Here is a 27,713-nt window from a genome sequence, read left to right as displayed (position 1 = left end):
CTTTTATAATATATTACTCACGTAAGCAGTTTGTAAGAGGCACCAGATCACGAAAACAAAAGGTTGAATAGATTGAGACAAGAGGGGGCAGGGAGGCTCAGAGCAAGCATACACCAGCGTCTCTTAACCCGTTGTAGGTGAGGAACAAGACTGACAAGATACGTGTTTAACTGTTTAAAACGATTCTTGCCAGTTTCAGGTTCTTTGCCACCATATCATGGTGCTTTGGTTCATTTTGTCCGGACAGCAGCAATGAATGGTGGTGCAAAAACAGCTCGTGGCAATGAATGGTGGTGCGAAAACAGACTAAGAGAAGCGCCCTTTGAGGATGCTGTGACTCAAACGTCCTCAAAAACCTGGAGCCAGCAGTGGGCAGCAGCGTCGATGGCTTGCAGAGGCTTTTCGCCTCTCAACGTTGGTGGGTGCTTCACCATCTAAGTGTGTGCGTGCATCATTTTCTTAGGACACAGACTTTGCTTTCCATGAAGATTTGTAAAACACCAAGCTGACTATAGAACAGACTTCCCTAATCAGTTGCCCTCCTAATCATGGACGCACACCCCGCAATTTTGTTGATCATGGGAACTGTAGTACAGCAGAGCTGGAAAACCCCTCAGTCCCGCGCTCACTGTTCATGCCCCCTTGCTCGACCTCACCAATCAGGCTCCCTCTATCCCTCCCTCGCCTTACTTCCAACAAGTCCAAAGTCGCCCTTCCGCGCCTGCGCACAGAACGCCGTTCGACTCTCCAGCGTGCCTCTTCGTCCAATAGCGCTTCCTTCCTTTCTACCTTCCTTCCGCCTCCGCGGCCTTTTCCTCGCCTGGATTGGACAGCGGCGCACGCGAAAAAACCCTTCGTCTGGGCGCAGCAGGGCGAAAGGAGGGGTTGCTCGTTCTCCATTATGATTGGCTCCGCGGGCGGGAAGCAACCTGGAATTGGTAGCTTCATGCACTTACTTGCGGAGGGGCGTTCCCGGACGCGGCTTGGCTTCTCCCCTTTCGCGTGGACTTGTGCCGGGCTTTTGAGAAACGAAGGGCGGACAGAGACTCGGCGATGGAGAAAGTATTGTGTGATGGGCATGGTGAGCTATGGGGTCGGGCCATCAAGTGGGCGGGACGACCGGTGTGGTGAGAACTGAGCAAAACAATTGGGGCTGTACCCCTGCGCATGGTTCGGTTGGTATTCGGATCAAGCACTGCCTGCCTTCCTTCTTCTCACCTCGCCAAAAAAGAGCACACGGATATACACCAACGCTGCATGCTCTGATTTATATGTATAGGGGGAACTTGGAAGCAATATAATTTAAGTAGAAATACAAGACATCGCACTGTAGGCGAGAAGAACAGATCTGGTGGCCTGCGCCTTGCTCAGCCTGCGGGCTAGCTGCTGCTAAGAACAGATGTGCAGCTTGGGAGCCCTTACAAACTTTGTCTTCTTGGGGCTCTTCATCTGTAAAGTGTTCTTGGACTAAGCAACCCTTTGGACTGTCCCCCAAATGCCCTTCAGAAGACAACTGCCATACCCAAGCTTCACCAAGTCCAACCCCGTACCTTAGTTGAAATGTTTTGGATTTCAAGTCCCATCAGCCTCAGACAGTATGGCCATGGTCAGGAAGGCTGGGTGTTGTAGTCTAGGGTATCTGGAGGGTTGGTGAAGGCTTCCCTATCAATAGCTAATGTTCTCTCCACTGCTTTCAAAGAAGGTCAGGATGGAGATTTGAATGTGGTGGAAACTAGGAAGTGCCTTGGAAAAGATCTAAGAGTTGATCAGCTTTGATAAGGATGTTGCACAGGGGGCTGGACATGATGGCCTTAGAGGCGCCTTCCAACTCAACTAATTTGTGATTCTGTAGCTGAGTTGCAGAGCGCATGCTTCATACACAGAAGGTCCCAGTTCAGTCCTTTGTATTTCCAAGTAGGGTTAGCAAAGGGTCCTACCTCAAATTCTGGAGAGCTGCTGCAGTGTTGATAAGACTGGAGAAGATGGACCCTGATTTGAGCCAGGATAAGGCAGCTTTCTCCTTTATTTTCAGGGGCATTCCACTTTCAGCTTTTGGTGCCTGCAGCGGTAACTTGCACTAGCCCAACTGCTGCTTGAAGCAAAGCAGGAAAGTGCTCCCCTTTCCCTGCAATGCACCATAGTACTTGAGGCCAGTCAGATTATTTGGCACCAAATGTAGCAAATCCCTAAGGGCCTCTTGATGATGATGATGATGGTGATGGTAATCCATCTAAAAATAACAGTATGCTATCTTCCCACAACACCCTGAACAACCTGCTTGAAGTGGCTGCCTCATGCCCCCTAGTGGTAGCTTGCCTGAAAGTAAGCATAACTTGTCAACAGGGCTGGTACTATGTGATTGACCAGCCTTGTTCATGGAATTCTATGGGAGGTCCAGAAAGCAATGTCTTCTGTGATTCCCCACCACCTTCCCTGCCTTCTTCCTTACTGTGGAAAATCTAAGGAAAAAATGAAACTGATGCACTTTGCCTTGTGATTGGGAGTCCTTTCTCTGGTTGTACCCTTAGTCCTTCTGTACTTGGTGAGGCTTCCTTCCGAGTCCACATATGTAGGATTGCCAAGTGGCTACTGTACTCTTTGCTTGCCTGCTGACTCTTTCAGTGGCTCAGTGAGTGGGCAGGTAGGATTTATGAAATAATTTGCAATGTCGATGAAGGGAATTCTTCTTGTCGGGAAACAAGGGAATTTTTTTTAAATAGCATGTGAACAGAACCTTATGCACCATTGTAGAACTTAAGTGGTCTTGTTTGCTGGTAAACATTAGAGGAAGAGGGGTATGGTTCATGTCTATACCCATGCATATGGTTCAACAGCTCAGTAATGCCTTCTAGCTTACAGCACTGGAAAGGGTGAGCTTTGGCCACACAGACATTATTGGCCTAGTCTTTCTTGCAGGAAGAAGAAGTAAGGATAAATATGAAGAAAAAGGAAGGGTAGGGCAGAACCTTTTAAACAATCTTGGGCACCTCAGAGGAAGGGCAAAGCGTGTAACAAAATGCAATAAATGGGAGGGTATGCAGACGCTTGGAGTGAGATGAGGCTTTGACTTGGTTGACTCTGAGTCTCCCATGTTGATCTTTTCTTCATCTCTCTCTTGCTTTCTTCACGCACAGGGCATCCCTGCTTTTTGAAGACTGGCATCCGGGATGGCCCCAACAAAGGCAAAAGCTTTTACGTGTGTGGAGTCCAAGGACAGAAACCATGCGAATTTGTACGCTCTACAGAGTAAGTTAGACGTTTTTCTTTGAAAGACAATCTCCAGGAATTATCACTTGCTTACTTTGATTACTCATGTTAAAGTAAAAAATGCTGCTATTTGTAAAAGCAAAATTTTTTGAATGTCAAATTTAATGTCTTCCATATAGAACTGAAATATATTTAAATATAAGAAATGCATATATTTTTAGGAAAATAGTTCACCTGAAAATAGTTTTGTGCTGTAAGAACGTCTTATTTAAGAATGGCAGAGGGATTGCCTCACACACATTTGATTGCCTTTGTATTTGCGATCCAGAGATAATATTTTTGCCCTACTCAGGTGAGAAGATAATGTAGATAGGCATTTCCTTTTTTGCTATAGGTCTTTTGGTAACCCTTAAATGTTCAGGCCAGAAGGCTTACTTATCTGACTAACCATCTTTCCTTTCCACAGGCTTTGCCCTTCTCATTGCTTGATGCATGAAGAATATATTGTGGATTTGCAAGTTTTGATGAAGCAGCAGGAGACAGACACATACAAGTAAGATTTTCTGGAGAACACTTGGAGTTTTCACATTGTTAAAGCAGGGACGGGATGGCCAAATTATTAATAGCCAGCTTGGCTATTATTATTTTTTTAATTTTTAGCCGAGAATGCACTGAGGTTGCACTGAGGTTTTATTGAGGTTTTATGGCACTGGGGTTTTATTGTATTGGGGTTTTATTGTATGGTTTATTTATTGATGTTGTGAGCCGCCCCGAGGCTTATTGCAATGGGGCGGCATAGAAATGTTTTAAATAAATAATAAATAATGTTGTTTTGTTCCCTAGACTGTTCTATCGATGCAGTAAAGGTAAAATGGGAGGAAAGAGATGGTGTGGAAGTGTCCCATGGCAGGTACAAATACTTCATGGCCCTTTCTGCATTATACTTTGCCAGCTGTTTGCAATAGAAAGCTTTTGAAGTGGGGCTTGTACAGCTTGCTTTGTTGCAGTGCATTTCCTCATTGCGATCTGAATCACTAATCTTAAAAAACTTAGGGCGCTTTCCAAGCAGTCCCTGTGATCCCACTTATTCCCTTGTACCAGCAGGCCGAATGGCTGGCAAAATTAGAATTTTGTTGTTCTAGACGTAACCCCGGAGATGAGTGGAAACACTCATTTCCAGTTCAGGACAGGTGAGTAGAACCCTCTTTTCTGAATTTTAGTGAGTTGCTTCAGTCTGGAAATGAGCATCTATACTTTTTGTGGGTTATTTTTCAAACCACTAAATCATTAAATTCTTTTCATGTCAGCCATGGATCTGTCTTGCTCATGGGCACAATAGGATACTGCCCCTAGACTAATTGCAGTGATTTACATAAAAGAAAATGAATTTAAGGTTGATATGCACAGTGTATTCTACCTTGCATTGGTTCATTTTCACATCCTGGCTGTTGTGAAAGCTATTTTAACATTAAGGGTTTCTGCTGGACATAAAGGTTTCAGGTTCATACTAGAGTTTAGGAAAAGAGTTGGTTGCATTATACCTGATGTGGAGAAAGAATTCACTGAAGCAGAAATGGTTTGAATCTTGTTTCTATAACAATTAGAACTTTTGCAAAACACCTAGGAAAATTGACGTCTTTTGAATGTCTTGTGTATCTCTTCCTGTCTTAAACTACAGAGAACAGACAGCCCTAATATTCTTGATACTGAATTGATCTCACTTTAATTTTGGATGTCTTACAGGATTCAAAAGCCACAAGACCACTATCTAAACCTCAGCCCACTTTGGAACTGCATCATGTTAATCAAGATCAACGAAATCCATTCAAAGTACCAGCTAAGAATCATGAAACCTTGTCAGTGGAACCAATGAATGGTGGCAGGGACAACCATGCAGGAGAAAAAGATTCTGAGAAAAGAGAAGGGGAAGACTCTGCCAAAAAGGATCAGCTGGTTTCTGTTAGCAGTGAGCTTCCCGCAGCCCTGAAGATCAAGAACAAACAGCCTGAAGAAAAAAATGAAAGGTCACGTAGGGAAGCAGTAGAAACCCAAACAAAATTGAGCAAAGCAACAACTGAAAAGCAAAATAACCCATCATTGGATGCATGCAAATACAGCTTTAGCAAAAAGCCTGAGAGACCTTTAAATCACACAGGACAGGATTCAGCCATGAGATCTACAGAAGCAGGTTTGCCAAAAGCAGAGGAACCAAAGCAATTATTGCCAGGTGTCAGTAGCCAGGCATCAAACACAAGGCCAATTAATGAGGAGCAACACCAAAAGGGAGGATCTGGAGCCCACAATGACAAAACAGCAACTGTGAAAACCAGTGGCAGTAAGGGAGCAGACGAAAAGGGGCTCATCCCGAAAGAAAGTGTGACAATTCCTGACTTAAAGAGTTTCCCAAAAGCACAACCTAAAGGAAACCTGGAGAAACCATTAACAGTATTGCAGACGGGAATAGCTCCAAAAGAGAAGAACTGTACCAATAAGAATGTTAGTGGTGAAGAGCACAGAGTATTTGTGCCCTCTAAATTTGGGCAGAAATTACATTTCCATCAAGGAAAGGATCACCATCAAATGAATTTGGCATCAGTGCCTCCGGAAATGACCTCTATGCAGATAGCAGAAAGTATGGATTCCCAAGTTCTTCACAGACAACTTTCAGCACAGCTGAGAGAGAAACAGGTCTGTTGCTTGCTTGCTCCTCATGTATCTCTGAGTATCCCTTTTTAATTGAGGCTAAAATGTTTCTTGTTTCAAAATAGCAACCTCTAGAGCCTTTGCAAATAAACCATTAACTTACTGTAGTCCCCAGTTTATCCTTTACAAGCCCAACATTTTCCAGGTATGTTGGGCTACAACACCATCCTTCTGCAGACTGAAAAAGGTTCAACACTCCTGTCCTAAATAAAACACAGCAAAGGGGTGGTGGGATTAGAAATGTGCGTTTGTGTGCACATTAATTAGCAACTGTTGTAAAACACAGTCCAATTCTTAGTATGCTTGCTGCAGATGCTTCTAGTTAATCTAGTGTAACTCTTAAATATTTCAGAGCTTGTGCAACATATGTTAAGTAAAGAAAGCAAGCATGTCTGTAAACAATAACATCTTTCTTCCTTGCACTCTAGAGAACTTTGAAACTTGTGAATGTACAGGCTCTACCAGATAAAGGTGAGCGATTATTAAAACAGGTGCACGAGCTGGAAACTGCGCTTGGCTCTCTGAACCTGGAAGCAGAAGGAAGTGTAAAGGAAGGTAAGCCTATTCACCAAAGTTTGGAAGGAATGCAACATCAAGGAAGGAAACTTTTTGCTTTGTCACGAAGTACATTTCATTGTATTCTACATAAAAATCAGATAAGCTTTTTCTTTCTCAGAACTACTGAGTGTGTCCCTTCAACTGCCTAAAATTTCATAATTTAAGTTATGCAGCCCTTGTTTTAAAATCTCTTCCACATTGTGCAGCATCAGTCATTCTGTGTCCCAATTTCCATTTCCTCTCATTGCAAACATGATGGCGGGAGTGCAGACCCCATGCCCAGCTGTTTTACTGGGGGAGGGGTTTATTTGTTTGTTCAAGCATTTATATCTGATCCTTCTTGCAAGCTCACCACTCAGGGCAGCTTCCAACAGTTTAAAATCACAATTTCATCAGAGTGTAAAAGTGACGGGGTTAGCAGTTCAACCAAACCCGAGCGAACATTGTTTGCAGGGCTGGCATCAAAGAAAGGCATGGCTGGGCACCTGTTGAGGGCCCACTTCCCAGCATGGTCCCACTGATCAGAGACCCTTAGACTCAGTGGACCCTTCGATCACTGCAGTCTGCTTGTTCACCTGCCTCTTTCTCTGGCCCAGAAAATGATGCTGGCAAGGATAAGGGGCAGCAGATGCCCATGCTTTCTTGCTCACCTGTCAAGCAAGCAGGCAGTAGCAATGAGAAGAAAGAGAATGAGGAACAATAGCAGCTGGTGGCAGTGGTGGAGAAAAGCTAGATTCACGGAGGGAAGAGGCCCATGTAGGGTGGCTTGCCCAAGTCCCCTTTAAACCCTGGGACTAGCTCTGACTGTCTGCCATGCAAAATAGAAAGCTTCCAGAAAAGGTCTTCAGTAACTGGAGAACAACTCCAGAGGAGGGAACAGCAGGACATCACAGGGCAAGGTGAACTATAATCAGCATGTGGCCCCTGCAAAAGTCTTTCTTGTCCTGTGTAGCCGCGCTTCTGCAATAGGCAGGTATACAAAGAAAGGGCTCTGTTCAGATTCTAGGGAAAAGGCAAAATCATATGGGAGGATATGCTCATTAAGGTATCCTGGACCTAAGCCACTGGGGCTTTTAAGGTCATCACCAATACTTTGAATTGTGCCTGGTTGCAATATTATAATTAAGTTGGGTGGAAAAATGCATGGCCCTCAAGGTATTGAAGAATGACACCTTCCATTATCCCTCATCATTAGCGCGGCTGGCTAGGACTGGTGGAAGTTGCAGTCAACCAGCATCTGGAGAGCTACACATTCCCTACCTCTGCCCTAAACCATGTTGCAGAAGAGGGACATGGTGGAGAACCTGAGCTGCAAGGCAATAGCCCTGTTCAGTGTTACAGCTCAATATGGTGCAGAAACCTGTGCAAAAGATATGGGGCTGCACACACTAGAACCAGCCTCCACATCCTTGCATGCGTTGGTGGTGCATTCTTAAGTCTCTGCCTTCCACACCTTGAGTGGGGTGGTGTCTGCAGCGGGCCCCATTTGAACTCAAGTAGAGCTATTGATGTCATTGGGAGTCCGGACGAAACAGGATTCCCAGTCACATGGAGCCTTATTCTTACCTTCAGGTAGAAGACCTGGCAGGCCCCTCTTGCTAAACATGGGGACACTGGGGCAGCACTGAAGTGTACAGCCCTGTTCCCTTTACCCATGCCCATATATCCCAGCCTTCCCCAACCTGGTGCCCTTCATGTTTTGGAATACTGCTGCCAGCATTCTTGACCATTGGCCATGCTGGCAAGGGCTGATGGAAATTGAGTTCACAACATCTGGAGGACACCAGGCTGCAGGAGGCTGATGTACTATCATTTGCCCTAACAAATGAACAGCACAATTTCTGCTGCTCTAACTACAAGAGTGCAACCTGTAGTGAAACTTGAGATACTCATCAGTAGGGAATTTTTGCTCCTTTTGAAAGCTTTTTCTGAAGAACAACATAACAGTTTGGTTTTTCCCACAGTGGTACTTCAGCATGCGAGCCTCTGTTAATAAGCAGTTGGTCCTGTTCTGTAGCCCTAAAGGATGAGCATGTTGACTACAGCCCATAGTAAGGGCAACTTGTCATCTTACTGGACTCAAAAACTTGAAAAGAACAGGCACTTTCCCCTTGCTGGGGCTTGGCAGCCTGATTTCCACCCAGCTATTTGTTCCCTGTTTGAACTGCTGTGGTCCATGCTGTGGCCTTTGGAAACTGGGCAGACTGGTAAGTCCAGTTGCTGCAGGCCTGTCCAAAATCGGTTCTAAACCATGACATTCTTCTGTCTCCTTCTGAAACATAGAAGTGTCTTTGTTACCTCTCCTTGGAACTGCAAGCTGAAATGACATGATACAGTCCTTCCCCACCTACACTGCTTTAGACAGCTGTTTGGGGATCACATCGTTGCTTCCCAGTGTAAAAATTAGAAAACACTGAAAAGGAGAAGAGAGGTTTAAGGAAATTACCATGTTGTCAGAGTGCCCCTCTCCGTCACTTGAGAGCTTTCCACATGCAGAATTTTAAGAAACATGATGAGGCCTGCCCTCTCGCTTGCAGTCTGAACTTGGGCTATCACAGAAGGAAAGGTACCAAATCTGTCTTTTCTGCATATTTCAGCTGGTGTTTGCATGGCAGGAAGTTTGAACAGTATGAAAAATGAAAAGATGCAGCATGACCCTTTCAACAAGGTCACCATAGAAGAGCCCCATCATTTGACAGGGAAGGGGCCACAGCCATTCCGCGAGCATCATAAAACCAGCTCCTTGGAAATTTCTCCTCCTCTGAGCCTTAGGCAGAACTGCAGTAGCACTTCTAAAGGTAAGAAGGGGGGAGCCATAATGAAATTAGAAACTAGTGAGGCTGATGTGCTTAGTAATGAAATTAGTTAAAACAGTGTGATTTTGTTAGCTCTCTCAGATGATGTTATGATTTCTGCTGTTTGCTAATGAAAAGTAAGAAGATAGCATCCCAAAAAATAAAGTGGATATTTAGCTGTACTCTCATGTCTTAGTGAAAATAATCCCTCAGATGCATAGCTTGATTCACTCAGTGACCATTCTGCTTTAAACATGACACTCAATTCCAGATACTTAACCTAAAATCAGTGGACTATATGGATTTTATCTGTGATTTAGTTATCAGAGCTTTGTTACACTAAAATCAGTGCTATCAGAGAGCCAGTATCACATAAGCTTAGTGTGTTGGGCTGGGACTCAGTGATCCAGGTTCTAGTCCGCACTTGGCCATCAAGCCCATGGGGTGATTTTGGTTCAATCACAGACTCTCTAACCTCCCTCATGGGGTTGTTATGAGTATCAGGTGGAGATGAGGAAGATCATGTGAACCGTCTTGTGATCCTTGTAGGAAAAAAGACTAGATATTAACATAATACAATAGCTGCTTATATAATTGCCTTTCTTGCTTCATTCTTTTAGAGTACTCCCATAAGCAGGCCCTTTGTGCAGGCCAAATAATGGAAGATAATTTTCAGGCAGTATACAATGCCACAACAGATGTGATTAACCAGCTCCACAAAGCCCTTGAGTCCTGCCCCACAGAGAAGACAGTGGTTCAGGATCCACCTGGGTTGAAGGTGAGCTGAATCAAAACCCATCCTGCAGCATGGTTTCTTTATCATCTGGCCTTTTGCTCACTTCACATGAGCTAAGAAGTCTGTCAATCAGAGTGCCTTTAAACGCTGAATGATGTTTGCAAGCAGGAAGTGGTGTGGTGGGAAGGGCTGGAATAGTTCGTCTGCAATCTTCTGGATTTAGCAAATAAAAAATAAAAGGTGCTTTTTCAGCTCTAAAATATTTTGTCACATCTTCACATTAGAGAAGACTAATCTACAATGCAGCATCTGATTTGCACTCTCTGCAACTCCTATTCATTTTAGTAGGTTAGCTCAGGAGAAATTCCCAATGGGCTGTCTCAGGAGTCTTGAATCTCAGGTCTCAGGTGAAATTTCCAGCTATTCCTCAGGTGGCCATGCTGTTTTCCAGCAACATCCTCTTTACCCTGTTTCCCTTTTTCCCTTGTATTGTGCTTATATTTTTCTTTTCTAAAAGTTTGAAAAGTCCTGAAGGCTTAGTTAGTGGCCATGCGTGTCAAGATTAACTGTGCTGGTGGTGTTGGTATTTTGGCCTGCCCCTTTTGCTCTGTGTGCTGCTGGACTGCAGCCCCAAAAGCTTCCCTGAAACTCGCTTGGCCTTCTGGCTGAAAGATGGTCTACATCCCTGGCTTTACCCTTTATAAAATGGGGTGCCTGGTGTTACTGAAAATTGTCTAAGAGCCATAGAAGCAAAGGCCCTGAGATTACTTGAAGCGAAGGCAGAAAATCTTTCCCAATCAACTCTCCAATTGGCTCTCTCTGTATGAGCAAATTTGAGTGCAACTGTCTATTTCCATATTAGGACTGTCCATTCCTAAAAGACAAGGCATAGACAGCTGCAATTCAATTGAGAATAGATTCATTTAGGTGCACTTTCAAGCAAACAAGCAATTTATCGCACGCAGGCTGACTGGATTACCCCAGTTCTAATGATCTGGGAACATCCAGCACAACATCATTGTTGAAGCAAATCTGACCAGTGCCTGGATGGGAAACTAGAGGTATACCTGTCAGTGGTTCCAGGCTCTCCTGGATGTATCACAGGGCCTCCTGGCAGCAAGCAGGAAAAAGGCATTTCCTTCTGTGACACCTCCAGAGATAAAATATTCCCCAGCATTGATGCAGTTCAGGTGTATGTAAAAGGCTTATTTACCTGGATGCTTGATCATGTGTGATGAAAGTTGTTCAGAGTCATCGCCTCCATTTTTAATGGCTTTAGTTGTATTGCACATTTCAGTACTACGTTACAGTATATTTCTGTATAGTGCCTGAATATAATATCACCCATAGCGTAAAGATTGTTTACACACATGCATAAAGATTGTTTATACATTACGTTTATGAATCAATGCAATGACATACTGAGCCAAACTAGGCTTTACTGAGACCAGAATGTGCAAGTAAATGTGGTTTGCTGCAAATAGCAGTTAGGTATCTGAAGGATGCATGCCTGTCCTGCTTACCCTGTAGACTTTGTGTAATTGTTCTTCAGACTAGATACACGTAATAAAATTAATTCCACACCTTGTGGCTGACTTTCTTAGGTGTCTCTGCTGCCACATCAGAAGCAGGCCCTTGCATGGCTGCTGTGGAGGGAGAGTCAGAAACCATGTGGAGGAATTCTGGGTAAGGAATTTTTAGGCAATATGAGACTCGTGTGTGTGTGTGTGTGTGTTTAAAGCAATTGTAATGAAAATAGTTTTTTGTGTAGTGTTCAGGTGAGAGAATAGTTCACAGTATCACTCCGTATTTTTGCTCTATATTGGGCAAAAACATGATATTAATCCTGAGAAGTGATCTTGGATTCAGTGCTCTAGCTGGACACTGCACCATGAGACTGGTGAGGGGGCTGCGGAACTGCTGGGGAAGGGGACGACCGCACTTTCAGATCTGTTGCAAGCTGCATCCTGATCTGCCTTTCTAGCAAGCTTAGCCATCTCTGCTGATCCCATCAGTGCAGAATGGGACCAGCTGGCCTAACCATCCAGCAGCTTCCAGAGCGCTTAAGCTGCCGCGTGACAGGCTGCCACCAACAGGCTGGCCCAGCAGGGTTGTCCCCAAACGAGGGGGCACCAAAGAGGCTGTGACACTTCAGTCTTCAGGGTGCCACAAAGACAAGGATGCTGCTCAGCTTCTCCCTTACTAGCCCCCTGTTCAGGTGGGCTCTGCAGGATTTCCCGACTGATATGGCTGGCGCTTCTGTCAAAGCCCTGGTTGCACTGAAGAACAAAGAAATGACCCAGGTGGTTGATATGGTCACTCTGTTGTAGAGGTTGTACAGCTCCACAGAATAGCCCAGAGCCGAGAGCAGTGAAACTGCTTAGGAGGTAGCTTGAGTGCAGACTGAGAGTACTCCCAGTGGATGCAATCAACCCCTGGGTGTACTTGGTGGCAATGAGGGTAGCAAAGAAACAGTATCTCACTACCGCTATTCATTTTTCCCTTTGCTGCCCAGCAGAGCTTTTCAGAGTTGTCTGGAGCTTATTGCATACTGGCCCCAAGGACATCTTAGATGTCCATCTGAGGCCTGAACCGACTGAGGCCTGTTGAAGTGTATTCACTGCACACTTCCAGGAGAAAGCTCTTGCATGCACTAGGACATGGGCTTCAGAGTCGATACAGGCGAATCTGTGGAGACATCCAGAGTGCAGTCTGTTCCAGCTTCATTGGATGCGTTTCAGTCAGTCCAGCTTGAGCCTGTTGACAAGGTGCTTGGCCAGATTTGTGCAACCACCTCTGGACTGGATCCTTCCCCTTCTTGGCTTATAAAGGCAGCAATGAAGGAATGACCAGCAGGCCAGAGAGGTGATGAATGCCTCCTGGTCAGAGGCACTTGGCAAAATCTTTTATGTGAGAGAGGAAGATAAGATGGAGGGTGTATGTATACGATATTGTCCATCTCCTAATTTTTTCTATGCTTTCTTTTTCTTCCCAGCGGATGATATGGGCTTAGGGAAAACGTTAACCATGATTTCTCTTATCCTGGTCCAGAAGCCTATACAGAAAGAGAAGAAACAAGATATTTGGATGTCAAGAAAAGGTATAGAGTGGACAAGCTCCTGGCTAGTTTATAGCCACTGTCTATTGCCTTTTTATGCCATCCAATACAAGTGGATTTTCTTTCACTGGTTGTGTTGAAAGGAAATGTGATGGGCAAGGAAGTTGCCTACAGTACTGTCATCTTTTTATGTTTGTTTTTGGTTAACTGAGGCATTACTGTGAATTGTCATTTTGTATATTATCTATTAATAACGAAGTGCAAGTGAGGTTCCTTAAATGGCCAGAGCAGCACTGTCCCAGCATACAAAGAAGGTATTGGTGGGTGTATTCTGAGATTTGCAGAAGTACCAAAAAACAAAACCTTGCAACGAACCCTAAAAGGGGGAAATACCGAAACAGGCTAAGGAGGACTGGGCATTCCCAGTGGGGTATGAAATGGTGAGTCACTCCTGCGGAATGAACATGGGAGCGAGGAATGGAAGGGAGTGGCCAGTGGTCTGAACAGACACTGTCCATGCCGCAACACTGTGTTGCAAGTGCCAGTTATACTTTATAAACAAGCACATTACCAACCTTTCATGACAAAAGAATCTCACAATGTGTACAGTACCAATAAAACTCTATATGGGAGAGTATATACACTTTAAAGCACAGCAGCACAAACTTAATGAAATCCTTGCTGCAGAAAGCTTAGAAGTCTTTGAGTAGAGTGTGAATTCTATAGTCAGTCTGCCTGTGGTGAGAATGCCCTCTAAGGTTGCTACATATATCACATCGCTGGTAAATACAGCACCATCAAGATATCCTCACTAAATCTTAATGTCCAAGCAGGTACATAAGGGAGGAGGGGCTCCATCAGGTATCCAGGCCCTAAGCAGTGTCAACACAAGCACCTTGAATCAGCTCTGCAGCATAATGGTAGCCAATGAACTGGTGTAATATGTTGCCCGTGTGTTTTCCCACTTAGCAGCCTAGCCATGGTACCTTGCCCTAGCTGTAGCTCCCAGGCCACCCTCAAAGGTAGCTCCACATAAAGTGTTTTGCAACAAGCTGATCTTGCACTTGTATTCACCTGCTCACATTTGCATTTAAAGATTCCCCTGTTATCCTTTCTGATGCTACTCTGATTGTCTGCCCTGCATCTCTCATCCATCACTGGGAAAAGGAGGTTGAAAGACATGTGGCAACAGGCAAGCTGAAAGTCTGTCTTTATCATGGACCCAACCGAATTAAGAATACTACAGTGTAAGTACAAAAACTGAAAACAGCACATCCAGAGCAAGTTAAGGAAATTCTTGACTGGCACTTAGGTGTAAACAATTACTAGGATACTAAAGGAGAGGTACAGAAAGCTGATGCAGTACACACATTTAATAGTCAAGTTGGAGATTTAAGTCTGCAGTTCACATCACACCCTGTCTATCACTTCTGAAGTTATCCCTACTTTTATTTGTGATATGGTGAAAATTCTAGTCCTACCTTACAGGACAGTTATAAGAATTACTCAGTATGAATAGATGATACTGTCTTGTCGTCCCACATAATGCCCTTGGAAAATTATGAAATGTCCTAGCCTATATTTGTTACATGGATATATCTGTTGTCTGCTCCTATCTTCCTTGTTGCTGTTGGCAACTGCTGCACATCTTTATGAAGCTGATGAAAGCTAAGATGATTCTGCTGATCGGATTTGGAGTCAAGATACAGCTGCTGTGCTGATTCCCCATCCCATTCTCCATCTCCCGGGAGCAGAGAGGGAAGGTTGAATGTCTGGGTGGAAACGGGCATGCATTTTACAGAAGTGAATACTGCCATTTGTCACTTCCTTTCTGTTCCTTTTAAGAAAATTCAGTGCTGGCTTTTTCAGAGGCTGGAATCCAGTAAATATACCTCTTTCGATCTGCCCCAATGGAACATATATGTTGGTGGAAACGTTCCACTTTAGTTGGCCCTTTGGAAAGCAGTCGCAATGATTCCACACCAAGATTTTTAAAAAAAAACCTGAAGTGGTAGTTTTGAGATAGCATTTGGTTTATCAGCTTGCTCTCCTCTTTGCAGCCTTGCTGACTATGACGTAGTTGTCACTACATACAGTATTTTAGCCAAGGAAATTCCTACACAGAAAGAAGATGCAGACATGGCTGCCAAAGAACACACAGAAGAGGTAATGGAAATGTGTAGACCTGCTTTCAGAACCGTGGATATAAAGACTGTATTTGCCTTCTAAGACACTGTGTGTGTGTGTGTGTGAGTGAGTGAGTGTGAGAGAGAGAGAGAGTGTGTGTGTGTGAGAGAGAGAGAGAGAGAGTGTGTGTGTGAGGGTCAGAGTGGCCTTTGCCAAGGTTGCTACAAGGACATCAAAGACAGAAGCTTGTCACACTGTGCCAGTTTTGACTTGGCATTTCATTACAATTGTAGTGCACAATGGCTTGAAAGTGGATTTAAGTGTGTGCAACTTCTCTGTGCCACCTTCCCAAGGCAGATTCCAGGCCCCTGGAAATGCTGCACAGATGGTCAAGTGACCTTGTCGGGGACTTCCAAAAATGGGAAGGAGAAGCCTTCCACAAGCAGAGCACTTCCATCCTGCATCTAACCCTATGCCCTGTTTAGCCCCGTGTGGCAGTATAAAGTGTCAGGGTAGCCTTAACTCTGTATTGCTGCCTTTCCCAATTTGGTGCTGTCTAGGTGTACTGAACTACAACTCCCAGCAGTCCCCATTAGTCCAAGGCATTTGAAGGGTACCAAGTTGAGGAAAGCTGCTGTATTGTGATACAAAACAGTATGGAATGTTTTCTATTCATTAATTACATACATTTGTAATTCTTAAATATCATGCCTATAGAAATGACAAGTTAATGTTGTGATTATGCGGTTTTTATATTGGATTTGTTTGCTTGTTTATTTTTAACTGGTGTACACCACCTAGGAACTCTTATAGGCTCTCTTAAGAATAGCTAAAACAATTTTAAATGCTGCAGCAGCAGCAGCAGCAATGTCCTCTTCCTATTTAACTTCATGGATTTTAATGCAGCAAGAGAAACATTATATTTGTATTTCTCATAGGATGTTTGAAGAATCTGATACAAACTGACCTGTTCTGCACCTTCTGGACTAATATGGTGTGGTTAAGCGTGTGGGACTAGGACTCCAGATATCTGGGTTCTAGTTATTATTAAGCCATGGTGCTACCTGGGTAACCTTGGGACAGTCACAGACTCTAAGCCCAGCCTACGTCACAGGGTTGTTGTTGTGAGGATAAGATTGAGAATAGGAGGACAACTATGTAAGCCGCCTTAAATTCCTAAAAAGGAAAAAGGCAGGCTATAAATAAATTAATAGACGAAGAGAGAGCTTGTGGACCAGAACCTAACTATTCCTTGGCTTGTATGCTTGTACGAATGTTTAGACACAGTTCTTTGCTCACAAGATTATCCAATAAGTTCAGAAATGTTTATTTTGAGAGAGTACATGTTTAGAAATCTGTTTTAAGAGTGTGTGTGTGTATATATTAATTGCATATTTGAGCAGGCTAAAGGACCCCCCCCCAGTATATTCATGTAGAAATTGGACACATTGGACATACAAGTGAATGCATGTGAAAGTGCCACTGAATGAATATCCCTGATTTCATATGATCAGGTCAACAGTCAGAAGGCAGACAGAGATCTCCAAAAATTAATTGCTTATTTTTGCAACAAAGAAAATAAGTCAGGTGGGAGAAAATTTTAGGGACATTCTTCAATTAATGCCTTGTTTCATACTGATTCCCTTCCCTGTTGAACTTCCAAATGCTGGATGTGTTTGCACCTTATCCCTTCCCCGAATCAAAAAGAGCAGTCACATATGTATGTTAGCTGTGTGTATCTGTGCTCTCCAGTTCTGTTAATTCCTTTTGCACTAGCTGTTGTATGACTGCATAGCTGGGGAGAATTTGGCTCCCCAGAACAGACAGAAAGAATTTCAGTCTCCCTAAAGTTGGAATGTGAAATATGTGTTCTTTGTTCTTTTATCTTTTTAACAGAATGCAAGAACTCATTCTGAGGGATGGTTTTTTCCACTTTCCTGACTAAATAAAAGTCAATTTGTAGCTGTATGTGTACTATATGTCAGGCATCTTTAATTAAGATTCTAAATGCTAAATCTACCTTCTATCACAGGATAAATCATTTCCCTTCTCTCCCTTGCGTTGGATACATTGGACCCGAATTATACTGGATGAAGCCCACAACATCAAAAATCCCAAAGTGCAGACTTCATTAGCAGCTTGTAAACTAAGAGCTACAGCAAGGTGGGCTGTCACCGGCACACCCATCCAGAACAACCTCTTAGATATGTATTCTCTGCTAAGGTAAGTCAATTTCATGGGGGAACACGCAAGAGCGTACACAGATTTTGTTAAGCTTGATTTGCAAGTATCTTTCTTTTTTTCTTTTTTAATTTTTAAAAATTTTCTTAACATATACAGATACATAGAAGAAAATGTAGAATAGGAAAAAAAGCTAATATAAACAGAACAAAGTAAAATAAACAAAGTGAGCAAAGTTGCCAAAGGAATTTTAAATAACCCTTTTATTCTTTAATCCACCCAGCCTTGGAATGTGGCCTCTTCCACAAAATAGATTCCACACTCAGGTTAAAAGAATTTTTGCACCCCTGCCCTACAGGAAAAGCAAATTTCTTTTAGCCTGGTGTCCATTGCCAACATTTGTGGAAAAAAGATGTTGTTCCAACATTTGTGGAAAAAACATATGCACCTATATACACATAGGTGTATATGTGTATACACCTAATATAGTGTATACACATATACAAAATAGGATTTAACTGGTAATAATTGCTTGACTGAATTAGATAGAAAATAATTTGTCCTAGGAAACGTGGTGGTGGTCTTCATTTGTCACTGCTTTCTTCCTCTTCCTGTGTTTTGTCCACATAGGTTCCTTCAGTGCAATCCTTTTGATCAGTTTAAGGTGTGGAAGAGTCAGGTGGATAACAACACAAGAAAAGGGGGAGAGAGGTTGGCCATTTTAACCAGGAGTCTCTTACTGCGAAGAATGAAGAACCAGCTGGACTCATCTGGAAAGCCCCTCGTAATGACTGGCTCTTTTCTTTGTCTTCTGGGTAGAAAAAGAAACTCCGTTGTTCCTTTTCATTCATGGATGGTTATGTCTGATCTATACATGCACACAAAAGAAGTGGGAAAGTCTCACAGCTGTAGAACAGACTGCAGGTGGAAAAAAGATGGAACATCTTTTGATGTTCTCTTGTGCAGTGTAAGGTCTGTAATTTGTTAAAAGAACAAATGAACAGCTACAGCTGGGAGTTGGGGTGAGAGAGAGCCTTTCTTCTTGATGTGCTATAGTTTTTTACATACAGGAACGTACCTTTAGAAATGAGAGAGCACTAAAAATGCCACTTTCTCTTTGTGGTCTAAATTGGCACAGTTTGCTCTCCCCATGTCTTTTGCTGTATATATATGCCAGGTCTTATTTATTTCAGTCTGAAAAATGGAGAGGTTGCTTAAAGTAAGGAAAAAATGGGAAAACTCTAACATTGGATACAAAATGTGAGCACTGCCACTTTTGATTTGTAATCTATTTCTTAAGAGAGACATCTAATCTTCTATGCACAAAACTGGTTTGTTTCATGCATAGACATACTAAGGGAGGGCATTCTAAACCCTGGGATTCTAAATATCAAAGAGAAGTTGCTGATTTGATCTTAACTAAGGTTGAGTCTGAAAGTTCAATTTGATGTTGGCCTTTAGGATCCCTAGAATCTTAGACCAGATCCTCCAGATGTTGAACTACAGCTCCCATCAGCCCTTGCTAATAGTGGGAGCTGATGTGAATTTCAGTCTTAAAGCATTTGGAGGGCCACGTTTTCCCAATTTCTGTTCTTGGCATTATTCCAGTAGTTCATTCACAAATCCAAAGCAGCATGAGAAGTGCCAATTATCCATCTGCAGAGTTTCCCCAGATGAAGAAGCTCTGGCTGTGGGAGCAGAAAGTGCCACCAGGCGCCTTCACAGGAGATGCACCCCTCCCATTGATTTTGACCAGCTGTATTATAGCCAGTTGTGAAGACAAACTTTCCTTCTGGTTCTTCTGTCCAGGTATTGCTGCCTCAGCGTCTCACTCGACTGCACACTTTAAAACTGTCACAAGATGAACGGTCGGTGTATGATGTGCTATTCACAAGGTCACGGTATGTTTGTGAAAACATGAAAAATAAATTCATTTCGGTGGTTGCCCCTGAGTTAGCATTCTTTAATGTTTCGTTCTTTGGCATAGCCTTTAAAGACTGGAATTACAAGACTTTCTGCATCCTTCCTGATACAAACATGTTCTCTTACTATCCCTTTCCCTCAAATACTAACAATTCACCTCTCTGTGTGGTGGAAGCTGCCATCTTGGTGAGTACACCAGCTTTGGTAAATCATATTTTTCTAGGACCTTGTATTCAATTGCTGTGCCTTTTGCTTTCTCAGGGTACTACATCCAATAGTTCCTTGATAGCTTAAATGATGGGGTTTGAGTTTGAGGAATAGGTGGTTTGGTTGGTGCATCTCCCATGCTACCATTATCATTCTAGTAATGGAAACAGAAAGGTTTGGCCTAATTTCAAAAGCACTCTGTAAGCGAAGACTTCAGACTTCTGGCAAAAGTGATTGATCCCTGCTGGGTGCAGAGGAAGAAGGTATGTGTGAGACAGAGACAGAAACAGAAGTGGTGGTTGTAGTAGGAATAGATAAAAGGGAATAAAACCACTCAGCATTGACCCTTGGCCTGCCCATTGCCAGCATTCTGCCTGAGACAGACTGCTACCAAGAGGGAAAAAAGTATTCCCCAGTTAGACATGCTTAACTGGCTTCTGCTTGTCTGAAATGTTTTCATCTGCTATCCATGTTTTTCTCCCTTCAAAAATTGGATGGGTGAATAGGCAGATAATTGCTGTATTTCTTTGGTGTCATTTTCAAGCCAGACTTTGACCAAGTCTAAATTGCTTTCCTGCACTGAAGAAATCCCTGTATAGTTTAAGCCATTTTCGCTTGCTGCATAAGGAAGGGTGTTATCCTTTCTCTGGGTGGAACTAGACCTTTCTCATTAGAATAATAGTCTCCTTGTAGTTGCTTTGGTGGTCATTGGTTTATTTTAGTGATTATTTTGGGATCAGTCTCTTTTATAAACTGTATTCAATTTCTGCAGCTCTCTTCTGGTTAGGGTTTGGATTACATTCTGGTGGGATGATGAGGCCCAATCCTTTTCCCCTTGCTGAAACTGTCCCCAGCAATCTAGCAAAATGACTGAATGTTCTTTCTTGTCTTCACTGTGCTTACTTGTCCTCCACCAGGTCAACACTACAGTCCTACCTGAAGCGGCAGGAAGCCCAGCATACTGCAGATTCTGGGAAGAATCCATTTGACAAAAGTAAGACTTCAACTTGCCCTCCTTCTCCCTGTAGAAACATATTGAGAGGAATCTGATGAAAATGGCCACAACCCCAGAGCTGAACATCCCCCAGGCTGTTGCTGTGCTTGCTCTCTGGTGGTTTCAACCATACTGCTAGTTGTTACCTACATTGAGGAGCTGTAGGGTTGCCTTCTTTTTGGTCACCAGGTTGAGGAAGACTCTCTGGACTTTCTGATTGTTCTTAAATCAATCAGTGACTGGCTGCTGTTGATTCTGACATGTACACTATTCTGTGTCTCTATAGGAATGCAGCAGTTTACACCTGGCCAACTGAACTCCTTCGAAAAGACTGCCAAAGATCCCCCTCCCACCTCTACAACCATTCACATCTTGTCCTTGTTGCTGAGACTCCGTCAGTGCTGCTGCCATCTTTCCTTACTAAAAGTGGTAACTAGGCAACATTTGCATACAAGCACTGACCACTCCCTCTGAGTAGTGTGTCCAGGTTCAATAGTTACTAGGCCTCAACTAGACTGATTATTTTCATTGCAGGCTCTTGAACAGGCTAACCTTAACAGCGAAGGCATCTCTCTCACACTGGAGGAGCAGCTCTGTGCCTTAACCTTGTCTGAATCTGATAGCAGTGATCCTCAGTCTGTGGTGTACCTCTTCGGTACAGCTTTCAGTACGGATCTCTTCGAAACTACCAGACAGAGCACCAAGGTAAGAAGGCTTTGGCAGCCCTTTCTAGGAAAGTCTGGTGATGGGACTGGTTTTTTTTCCTCTTTTTAATTTTAGTTTTAGAACCTAAATTCAGGTTCATTTACTTAGCTGATTTAAGTTACCTTTTAACAAGTACAGTAAAACCCCTTGACCCGGTTCAATAATCACAGTGACAAATCATGAATTACAAGTTATCTCACTCATGGTTTGAGAGGACTCAGCTCTGTGTATGCTGTTTCCACTTTCTGTAAACAACCTCCAGTTGGCATGATTGGCAGATGTGTGCTTGATTTATAGACCCATACCACTGGCTAAACAAAACTCATGAATAACCCATAGCTTCTTGTTGGGTTAACCCCTGGGTTGTTCAGTCCCTGAACAACCTATAATCCAGGTCCTCATATCAAACTCACAAGCTAAAGTAATAATTCTGTATTTAAGACTATAGTTCTTTGTGCAGTTATTCAGAACATCTGCACAATTCCCCAGCCCATCTTAGATTTGGTCAGACATTATCCTGCCTAAAATCTGTATGACAAAAGTTAGGTAGACCTCGTGTCTCTCATAATGACAAGAGAGAGCCTAAGGCTGGTTGCAGTATAGGGAGAGGGGGCAGAAGGGCCTGCTCCATTCTGCCAAGGAACCAACCAGCTCTGTTTGACTGCTCCAGTCCCTGATGTTCTCCTCTCCCAGTTCTTACTGTTACCTAATGGATCTTATAATGGCCACTCAAGTGACCATTTGAAGAACAATTATGTCATATTAAGAACTGGTGCCTGAGTTTGCTTGTGTTCCTCTTCCCTCTTGCTCCTTCCTGTCTTCTGTGTCTTTTTAGGTTGTGAGCCTGGGGGTGGGATTGATCCTATTGTTGTTGATCTTATGCAAGCTGCAGTAGAGCAGGGTAAAAATGAATTGCATAAGTAACATTCCAGTTATAGGCAGCTTTTTCTGAAAATAAGTCATTTAACCTTTTGGGACTCTTTTTCTAGGGGAAGGGATGCTTGGGATTGGGCTGTAAGTGCTGTTTCCCCCATGCTTTTAGCTGTCACATCTTTTGGAAGAACTGAAGGTGATCCACAGTCATTCCCAGAAAAGGTAAGTATGGGCATGCGTCTGAGGGGGAGTTGTGGATTTGCAATGCTATCTAATACAGCAGCATAGCACATGGTTGGAGGGACTTGCAAAAATGGTCTCTTCTGCAGTAAAAGACTAGGTCAGTATCTGGAAAGGAGGCTATACAGGGACACCATATATAATGATGTGAATACTTTGGAGGAAGACTGAAATACAAAGTTTCCATAAGATGGTGCAGTACCAGAACACTGGAATCCCAACCTGGAGATTCCAAGGAACAGTGGAATACAGGTTTATCCATACAGAAAATAGAAGTGAGAAGAATAAAGGTTGTGGCTTGTGTTTGTGTCTTCATTGCTTGAATACTTAAGGACAGAGGAAAAGCCATGGCTAAAAATATGAAAATATGTAGTACTGTTTGAGAAGAGCCATGTCCAGTCACTTAATATACAGAAGTATATTTGCCTTAAGATTTTTCTGTATTGTAATCTAGTCATTTTAGAAGACTACCACAAGTCGGCCTTCTAAAATGTAGTGGTGGGTGGGGGTTAAGGCTGGGTAACTAGTCACCACCCTTCAGCCCCTGGTGAATTTGTAGCTGAGGTGAGATTTGTACTGCTTGGCCTGTCATTCCAGTGTCATTGTGTCTCAATGGACAAGTATGTTGAAGGTTGTGGCAAAACACCTTGAGAGGCTTGGCCTGAGATATGCCACCGTGGATGGTTCTGTGAATCCTAAACAGAGGATGGATGTAGTTGAGGCATTCAACAGTACTACTAGAGGACCTGAGGTATGGAAATGTCCAATGAAAAAGTTTTCTAGCTGTTGTCAGTAACTACTAGCACTATGCCAGATCCTTAATTGCTATTAGGCCACTCATAATATGGCTTGATAAACTTGTCTGAGTCCAAAACACTATGAATTGTAATCAGGGAGTGAGAAAAGCCGGATTTCAGAACATCTAGCTTTCATAATTTGGCAAAGACAGATAGGCAGCCTTTTTGACTCCGTGAGCACATTTAGTCATTTATAAAACTGTCCTGGACACACCAAAGAATGGTTGCCTTTGAAGTGGTTTACCAGAGAGAAGTGAGAGAAACCCCTTCTTTTCCTATTTCTTTGCAACTGAACACTCCAATGGGACACATTGGCCTGCAGCCAATTCATTTCTTAAGAATGCCTCAGCGCTCACATGTGGCCCAAAGGGAAATGAAGGTGGCAGGAAAGGCCTGCTCTTCGCTGTGAAATGGTCTTAGCGGCCACCAATTAATTGTCTTTAAAAAAAAAAATCTGTACTCGAATATTATCCACTGTGGACACTTTAACTATCCTCTCTCTATGTGAGAGAACTGTCTGATTTTATCCCAGAGTAACTCAATTCAAAGGTTTCATGCACTCAAAGGTTCCATGCACTCAAAAAAATCTGAACCAAATTTAGATTCTAATGCCATGAGCTTAGTGGGTTAGAATTGCCAGAAGAAATAGTTTTGAACTGCAAATAAAGAAAAGGAGAGAGATAAAACTAGGGTTGATCCTGATCCTGGTCATGACTTTGTAAATACCAGTTAAGTGTTCAAGAGATCTCTCTTTTTTTAAAACAAAACCAATTAAAACCCTATGTTTCTAGCTGCTATAATTCAAAAGAATATAAATTGTGCAGGCAATATAAGATGGAAATAACAGACACTGAAGTTGGTGGCCAATCATATTTATCAGGGGTAGAGGCCAGAGCTTTGGTGTTCTGCATAGTCCTTTTGACTGCCCTGACCTGCTAATGACCAGTAAAGCAGCAAATTATGTAAAGGCAACATATCCACATCTCATTTAAATAGGTAATGAATATCAAGGTTTCCCCTGACTGATGATGTGCAAAGGAGGGAGAGTGTCTGTACCTTGATAGCGCAATCCTATGCATGTTCATGCAGAAATCTCACTGAGTTGGGTGGGGTGTAACTCCCAACTAAGTGTGGATAGGGTTGCAGCTGTAGTAGCTGGATACAGTGACGATGCCTCAGCTTGACAGCCTGTTCCTGTTCAGATGTCTTAACTGTTAAAGGCATAAGGAGTCCTGTCCTTTTGTGTGTGATCATCTGAAATGGGATGTAAAGTCGCTGTCTTGATGAATGCCTTTGGGCAGAGGCCAAGGGACTATGGGAGTTGACTTCTTTGTGTGTGAAATCGATCATACTCCTATATGGAAGGGTGTCTCATCCTTGGAGGGTGTGTTTTGGAAGTACCCTGAAAATAACTAAGAATCTCATTGTATGTGCTTCCTCTTACACCATTTCTTCTAGGTTTAGTTTATCAGGGCCTTGTGATGCTTTTGCCTGTATTCCTACATTGAGCAGGGAGTTGGATCCAATGGCCTTATTAGCTCTACAACTCTGCTGTTCCATGATTTGATGAAACAAAGCCTTTCTCTTGTTTCCTTCTCACAGGTGATGCTGATCTCACTCCTGGCTGGAGGTGTGGGCCTTAATCTGGTAGGAGGAAACCATCTCTTCCTCCTTGACATGCATTGGTAAAAATGTGATAACTTTTACATCGATGTTTCTATCCATATCAGAGTCATTTTTTCAGTTGCAAGAATCAGATGTCTTGATTAAAGGATCTGTTCCTGAATTAGTATGTCCAAATTATATAGTTGGCTCTTAACAAATATTGCGATTTAAAATATGTCTGCTAACCCTAACCCTCTCCTAGATTAGTACTTTGCTTAGGTGGATAAACTGGTGCTTGGGAGCACAATAGGACTTCCAAGGCAGAGATGGGTTTAACCAGGGGTGAAGAACAGATATCAGCTCAAAATCAAAAGTAGAGAGGCTCTTGGATGCAAATTCCAGTGGTTGGTGGAAGCAAAGGGAAAGGGGCAGAGCCAAAAATACTAATAAGGGCCAACAAATTGTAGCCTAAAGCACTTGCAGCCAGTAAAAAAGCCTGAGAAGAGGCATTTGAACTTTTAAAATAGTGGAAGGGGGATGCACAAAAGCAAGGAAGCCACCCCACAATTGTGGAAAGAGATCTGTCCATCTGTGGAATTCCAGAGGGATGGATTGTGAAGCTCCAGGAGCTATGGATAAATAGCCCCCCCCACCCCCTGGCCTGGGGCTCCCACCCAATTTAAATCCGTAGGGGACTTCTGCAGCCTGCAACTTGGCAATTCTATGCATTGAACTAAATACGTGGACTTAAAGTATCTTCTCTTAGCTCAATTCAAAACAATTAAAAAGAGCAGAATGCTAAAGCAGTTTTCTTACATTCTAGGAATCCAGCCCTGGAAGACCAAGCCTGTGACCGCATTTATCGTGTGGGGCAGCAAAACAATGTCACAATCCACAGGTCAAGTTTTGCTAAATGTCTTGTCTCAAATTCTAAGCCTTGTGATATCACTGTAAATATTGGACTGAAGGGGGCTGAAGATGTGCTTGTGAAATTCTTCCAGCATTTCCAACATCACTGCCTGTGGTGCTTTAAAAATGACTGCAGCTAGTTTTGCTGAAATATTCTTAAGAGCTTGAAGATGTGCAAAAACTGTACTGAACATCTGTGTGCTTGGTTTTAGGTTTGTTTGCGAAGATACAGTAGAGGAAAAGATCTCAGAGCTGCAAACCAAGAAAAAAGAGCTGGCCCAGAAAGTGCTCTCGGGGCAAGGAGACTCTTTCACAAAGCTCACCCTGGCAGACCTCAAGCTCCTTTTTGGCATTTAACTATTGCTCCCACCCAGCACTTCAATGGGCAGATGTCACCCATGTGCCTTTTAAAAATTGGACTCTTGTATATTAGTATCTAGTGGTCAGTGCTGCTGGGCAAGTTGCTTTGCCTTGTTCTTTATTCTCTGTAAAGGGTGAGGAGAAAGGCCTCACCCTACCTGCAATCCAGTGAAGAATGGGGAGAGACAGTGCAATTTAGGAAGATATTCCACTTACATTTGATACTGTATAATTGCTAGCATTGCGGCGGGTTTTGTTTTTCCAACCCAGTGTGTTTCCACCAATCCAATATAATCTGTTCTAAGATAATACTCATGTCTGCATCATATGGCTGTTTTATTTATAATCATATGGCTGATTTATTGTTTGGGATTTTTATCTAAATGAGCATCACTAAATAGGAAACCACCCTGCTGATTTTCAGAATTTTGAACACATAGCTCAAAATGATAGTTAAAAGTTTGAAAGTCAGAGCTTGGGTGTGTTACACCAACAGTATCCTGGACAACAACTATTATTTCCCTTTGCATATAATCATATTGTGCAACATCCTGTGAATAGAAATGCAGAAGAACATACAAGTACATGAGAGAAGATGGGTGCATCCTCCATGCCTTTCCATCATAATGTCTGGGCTTCCTTCTGATACTTGCTGTTGTGTTTTTGAAAATTTTTGAAAAAGCAGCTTCATCTGTACATTTCCAGATGACCAATATTTCCCTATAGCCTGATGATTTATTTTAACTTCCCAATAGATTGCCTTTTTAAAAAAGAAAACTAAGTGTTGTTATTGTGCTTCAGTGATTTCACTATTGTTTTCTAACTTTAGGAATCATTTTGGGGTTTTCTTTTAAATATAAGCAACATAAAAAAAACAAATGGTATAAATAAAATCATTTGAAGCCATGGCAGAAGCTGCAACTTCTTTTGTACTGTGCTTCCAACATTGTCGGTCTCTCTGTAACAATGAAATGCACTTCCTACATACAGTGCGGCTCATGTATTCTTAAGTGGCCTTTTAAATTGCATGGATGGTATAGCCACTCCTTTGGCAGTACTGGCTACTTACCCTATTCACCATGTAGGGTCTGTGGCCCCAACTTCATAGACTGAATGATCCCAAAGGTACCAACCAGAGATAATGGAGCCTGACCTTGGAATAAATATGTTGACTTCCAAAAATGTTTGCTGCATTTCTTACCCAAGTTTGTTTTACAGTATAATCCGCCATGATTGCATTATTGATGTCTCTGTAAATGTGTTTCATTAATTGTGCTGTTTCTGGAAAGGAAGTATTTTATCTATGAAAGAAGCAAGGCAGTTATACTAGCCTTATTTGATCCTCAGAAAGTATTATTTTGGACCATTTTTGTTTCATTTTATGATCAGACCTACAGTGTTCATTTACAGTGTACGAAATAAATAGCCAGATTCTAGTCGTTTATATGATTTTGGGGGCTCCTGAAGCATAGCTGCAGGAAGCATTCTAGTCATACCCTTAAAAACAATCAGCCTTGCAAAATTAAAGATTAGGTCTAGCTTTTCTAAACTACCTAAGTGATGTTATTTGACATTCTCTTCAGTCGTATATAGGAATATATTTCAACAGAAAAATTCTAATGCCAGATGGGTATATTTCAATTATCTTAAAGTAAGCTATTGGTGAGATGTGTGTGCAACAAATAGTAATGATTTGTTAAAAGGCAAGTTGAATAGAATTATCTGTGGGGGGGGG

The 27,713-nt window shown here is 42.7% G+C and overlaps 1 protein-coding gene across 2 annotated transcripts; it reads left to right on the top strand.

The window, feature by feature from the left end:
* Window positions 1–930: 930 nt before the first annotated feature.
* Window positions 931–27,160, top strand: TTF2 (transcription termination factor 2). Of its 2 annotated transcripts, XM_044441942.1 has the most exons (23): window positions 931–1,081; window positions 3,135–3,246; window positions 3,674–3,760; window positions 4,051–4,117; window positions 4,951–5,895; window positions 6,339–6,465; window positions 9,066–9,266; window positions 9,884–10,041; window positions 11,604–11,685; window positions 12,995–13,099; window positions 14,154–14,304; window positions 15,118–15,223; window positions 17,217–17,407; window positions 17,996–18,149; window positions 19,175–19,266; window positions 20,413–20,489; window positions 20,776–20,918; window positions 21,024–21,194; window positions 22,237–22,289; window positions 22,905–23,058; window positions 24,707–24,789; window positions 25,533–25,607; window positions 25,831–27,160. In XM_044441942.1, the coding sequence occupies exons 1-23, from the start codon at window positions 1,054–1,056 to the stop codon at window positions 25,973–25,975; spliced, it is 3,507 nt and encodes a 1,168-aa protein (XP_044297877.1). In that variant the 5' UTR covers window positions 931–1,053; the 3' UTR covers window positions 25,976–27,160. The 2 variants fall into 2 exon arrangements, with proteins under 2 accessions (XP_044297877.1, XP_044297878.1); XM_044441943.1 differs by lacking the exons at window positions 24,707–24,789; window positions 25,533–25,607; window positions 25,831–27,160 and having other exon boundaries at window positions 22,184–22,289; window positions 22,905–23,042.
* Window positions 27,161–27,713: the final 553 nt, after the last annotated feature.

The sequence above is a fragment of the Varanus komodoensis genome, unplaced genomic scaffold (genome assembly GCF_004798865.1).
Source record: "Varanus komodoensis strain SLA01 unplaced genomic scaffold, ASM479886v1 scaffold4, whole genome shotgun sequence".
Classification (NCBI taxonomy): Eukaryota; Metazoa; Chordata; class Lepidosauria; order Squamata; family Varanidae; genus Varanus; species Varanus komodoensis.
The sequence above is the reverse complement of the archived record's forward strand: the minus strand, read 5'-3'. Positions and strand labels throughout refer to the sequence as shown.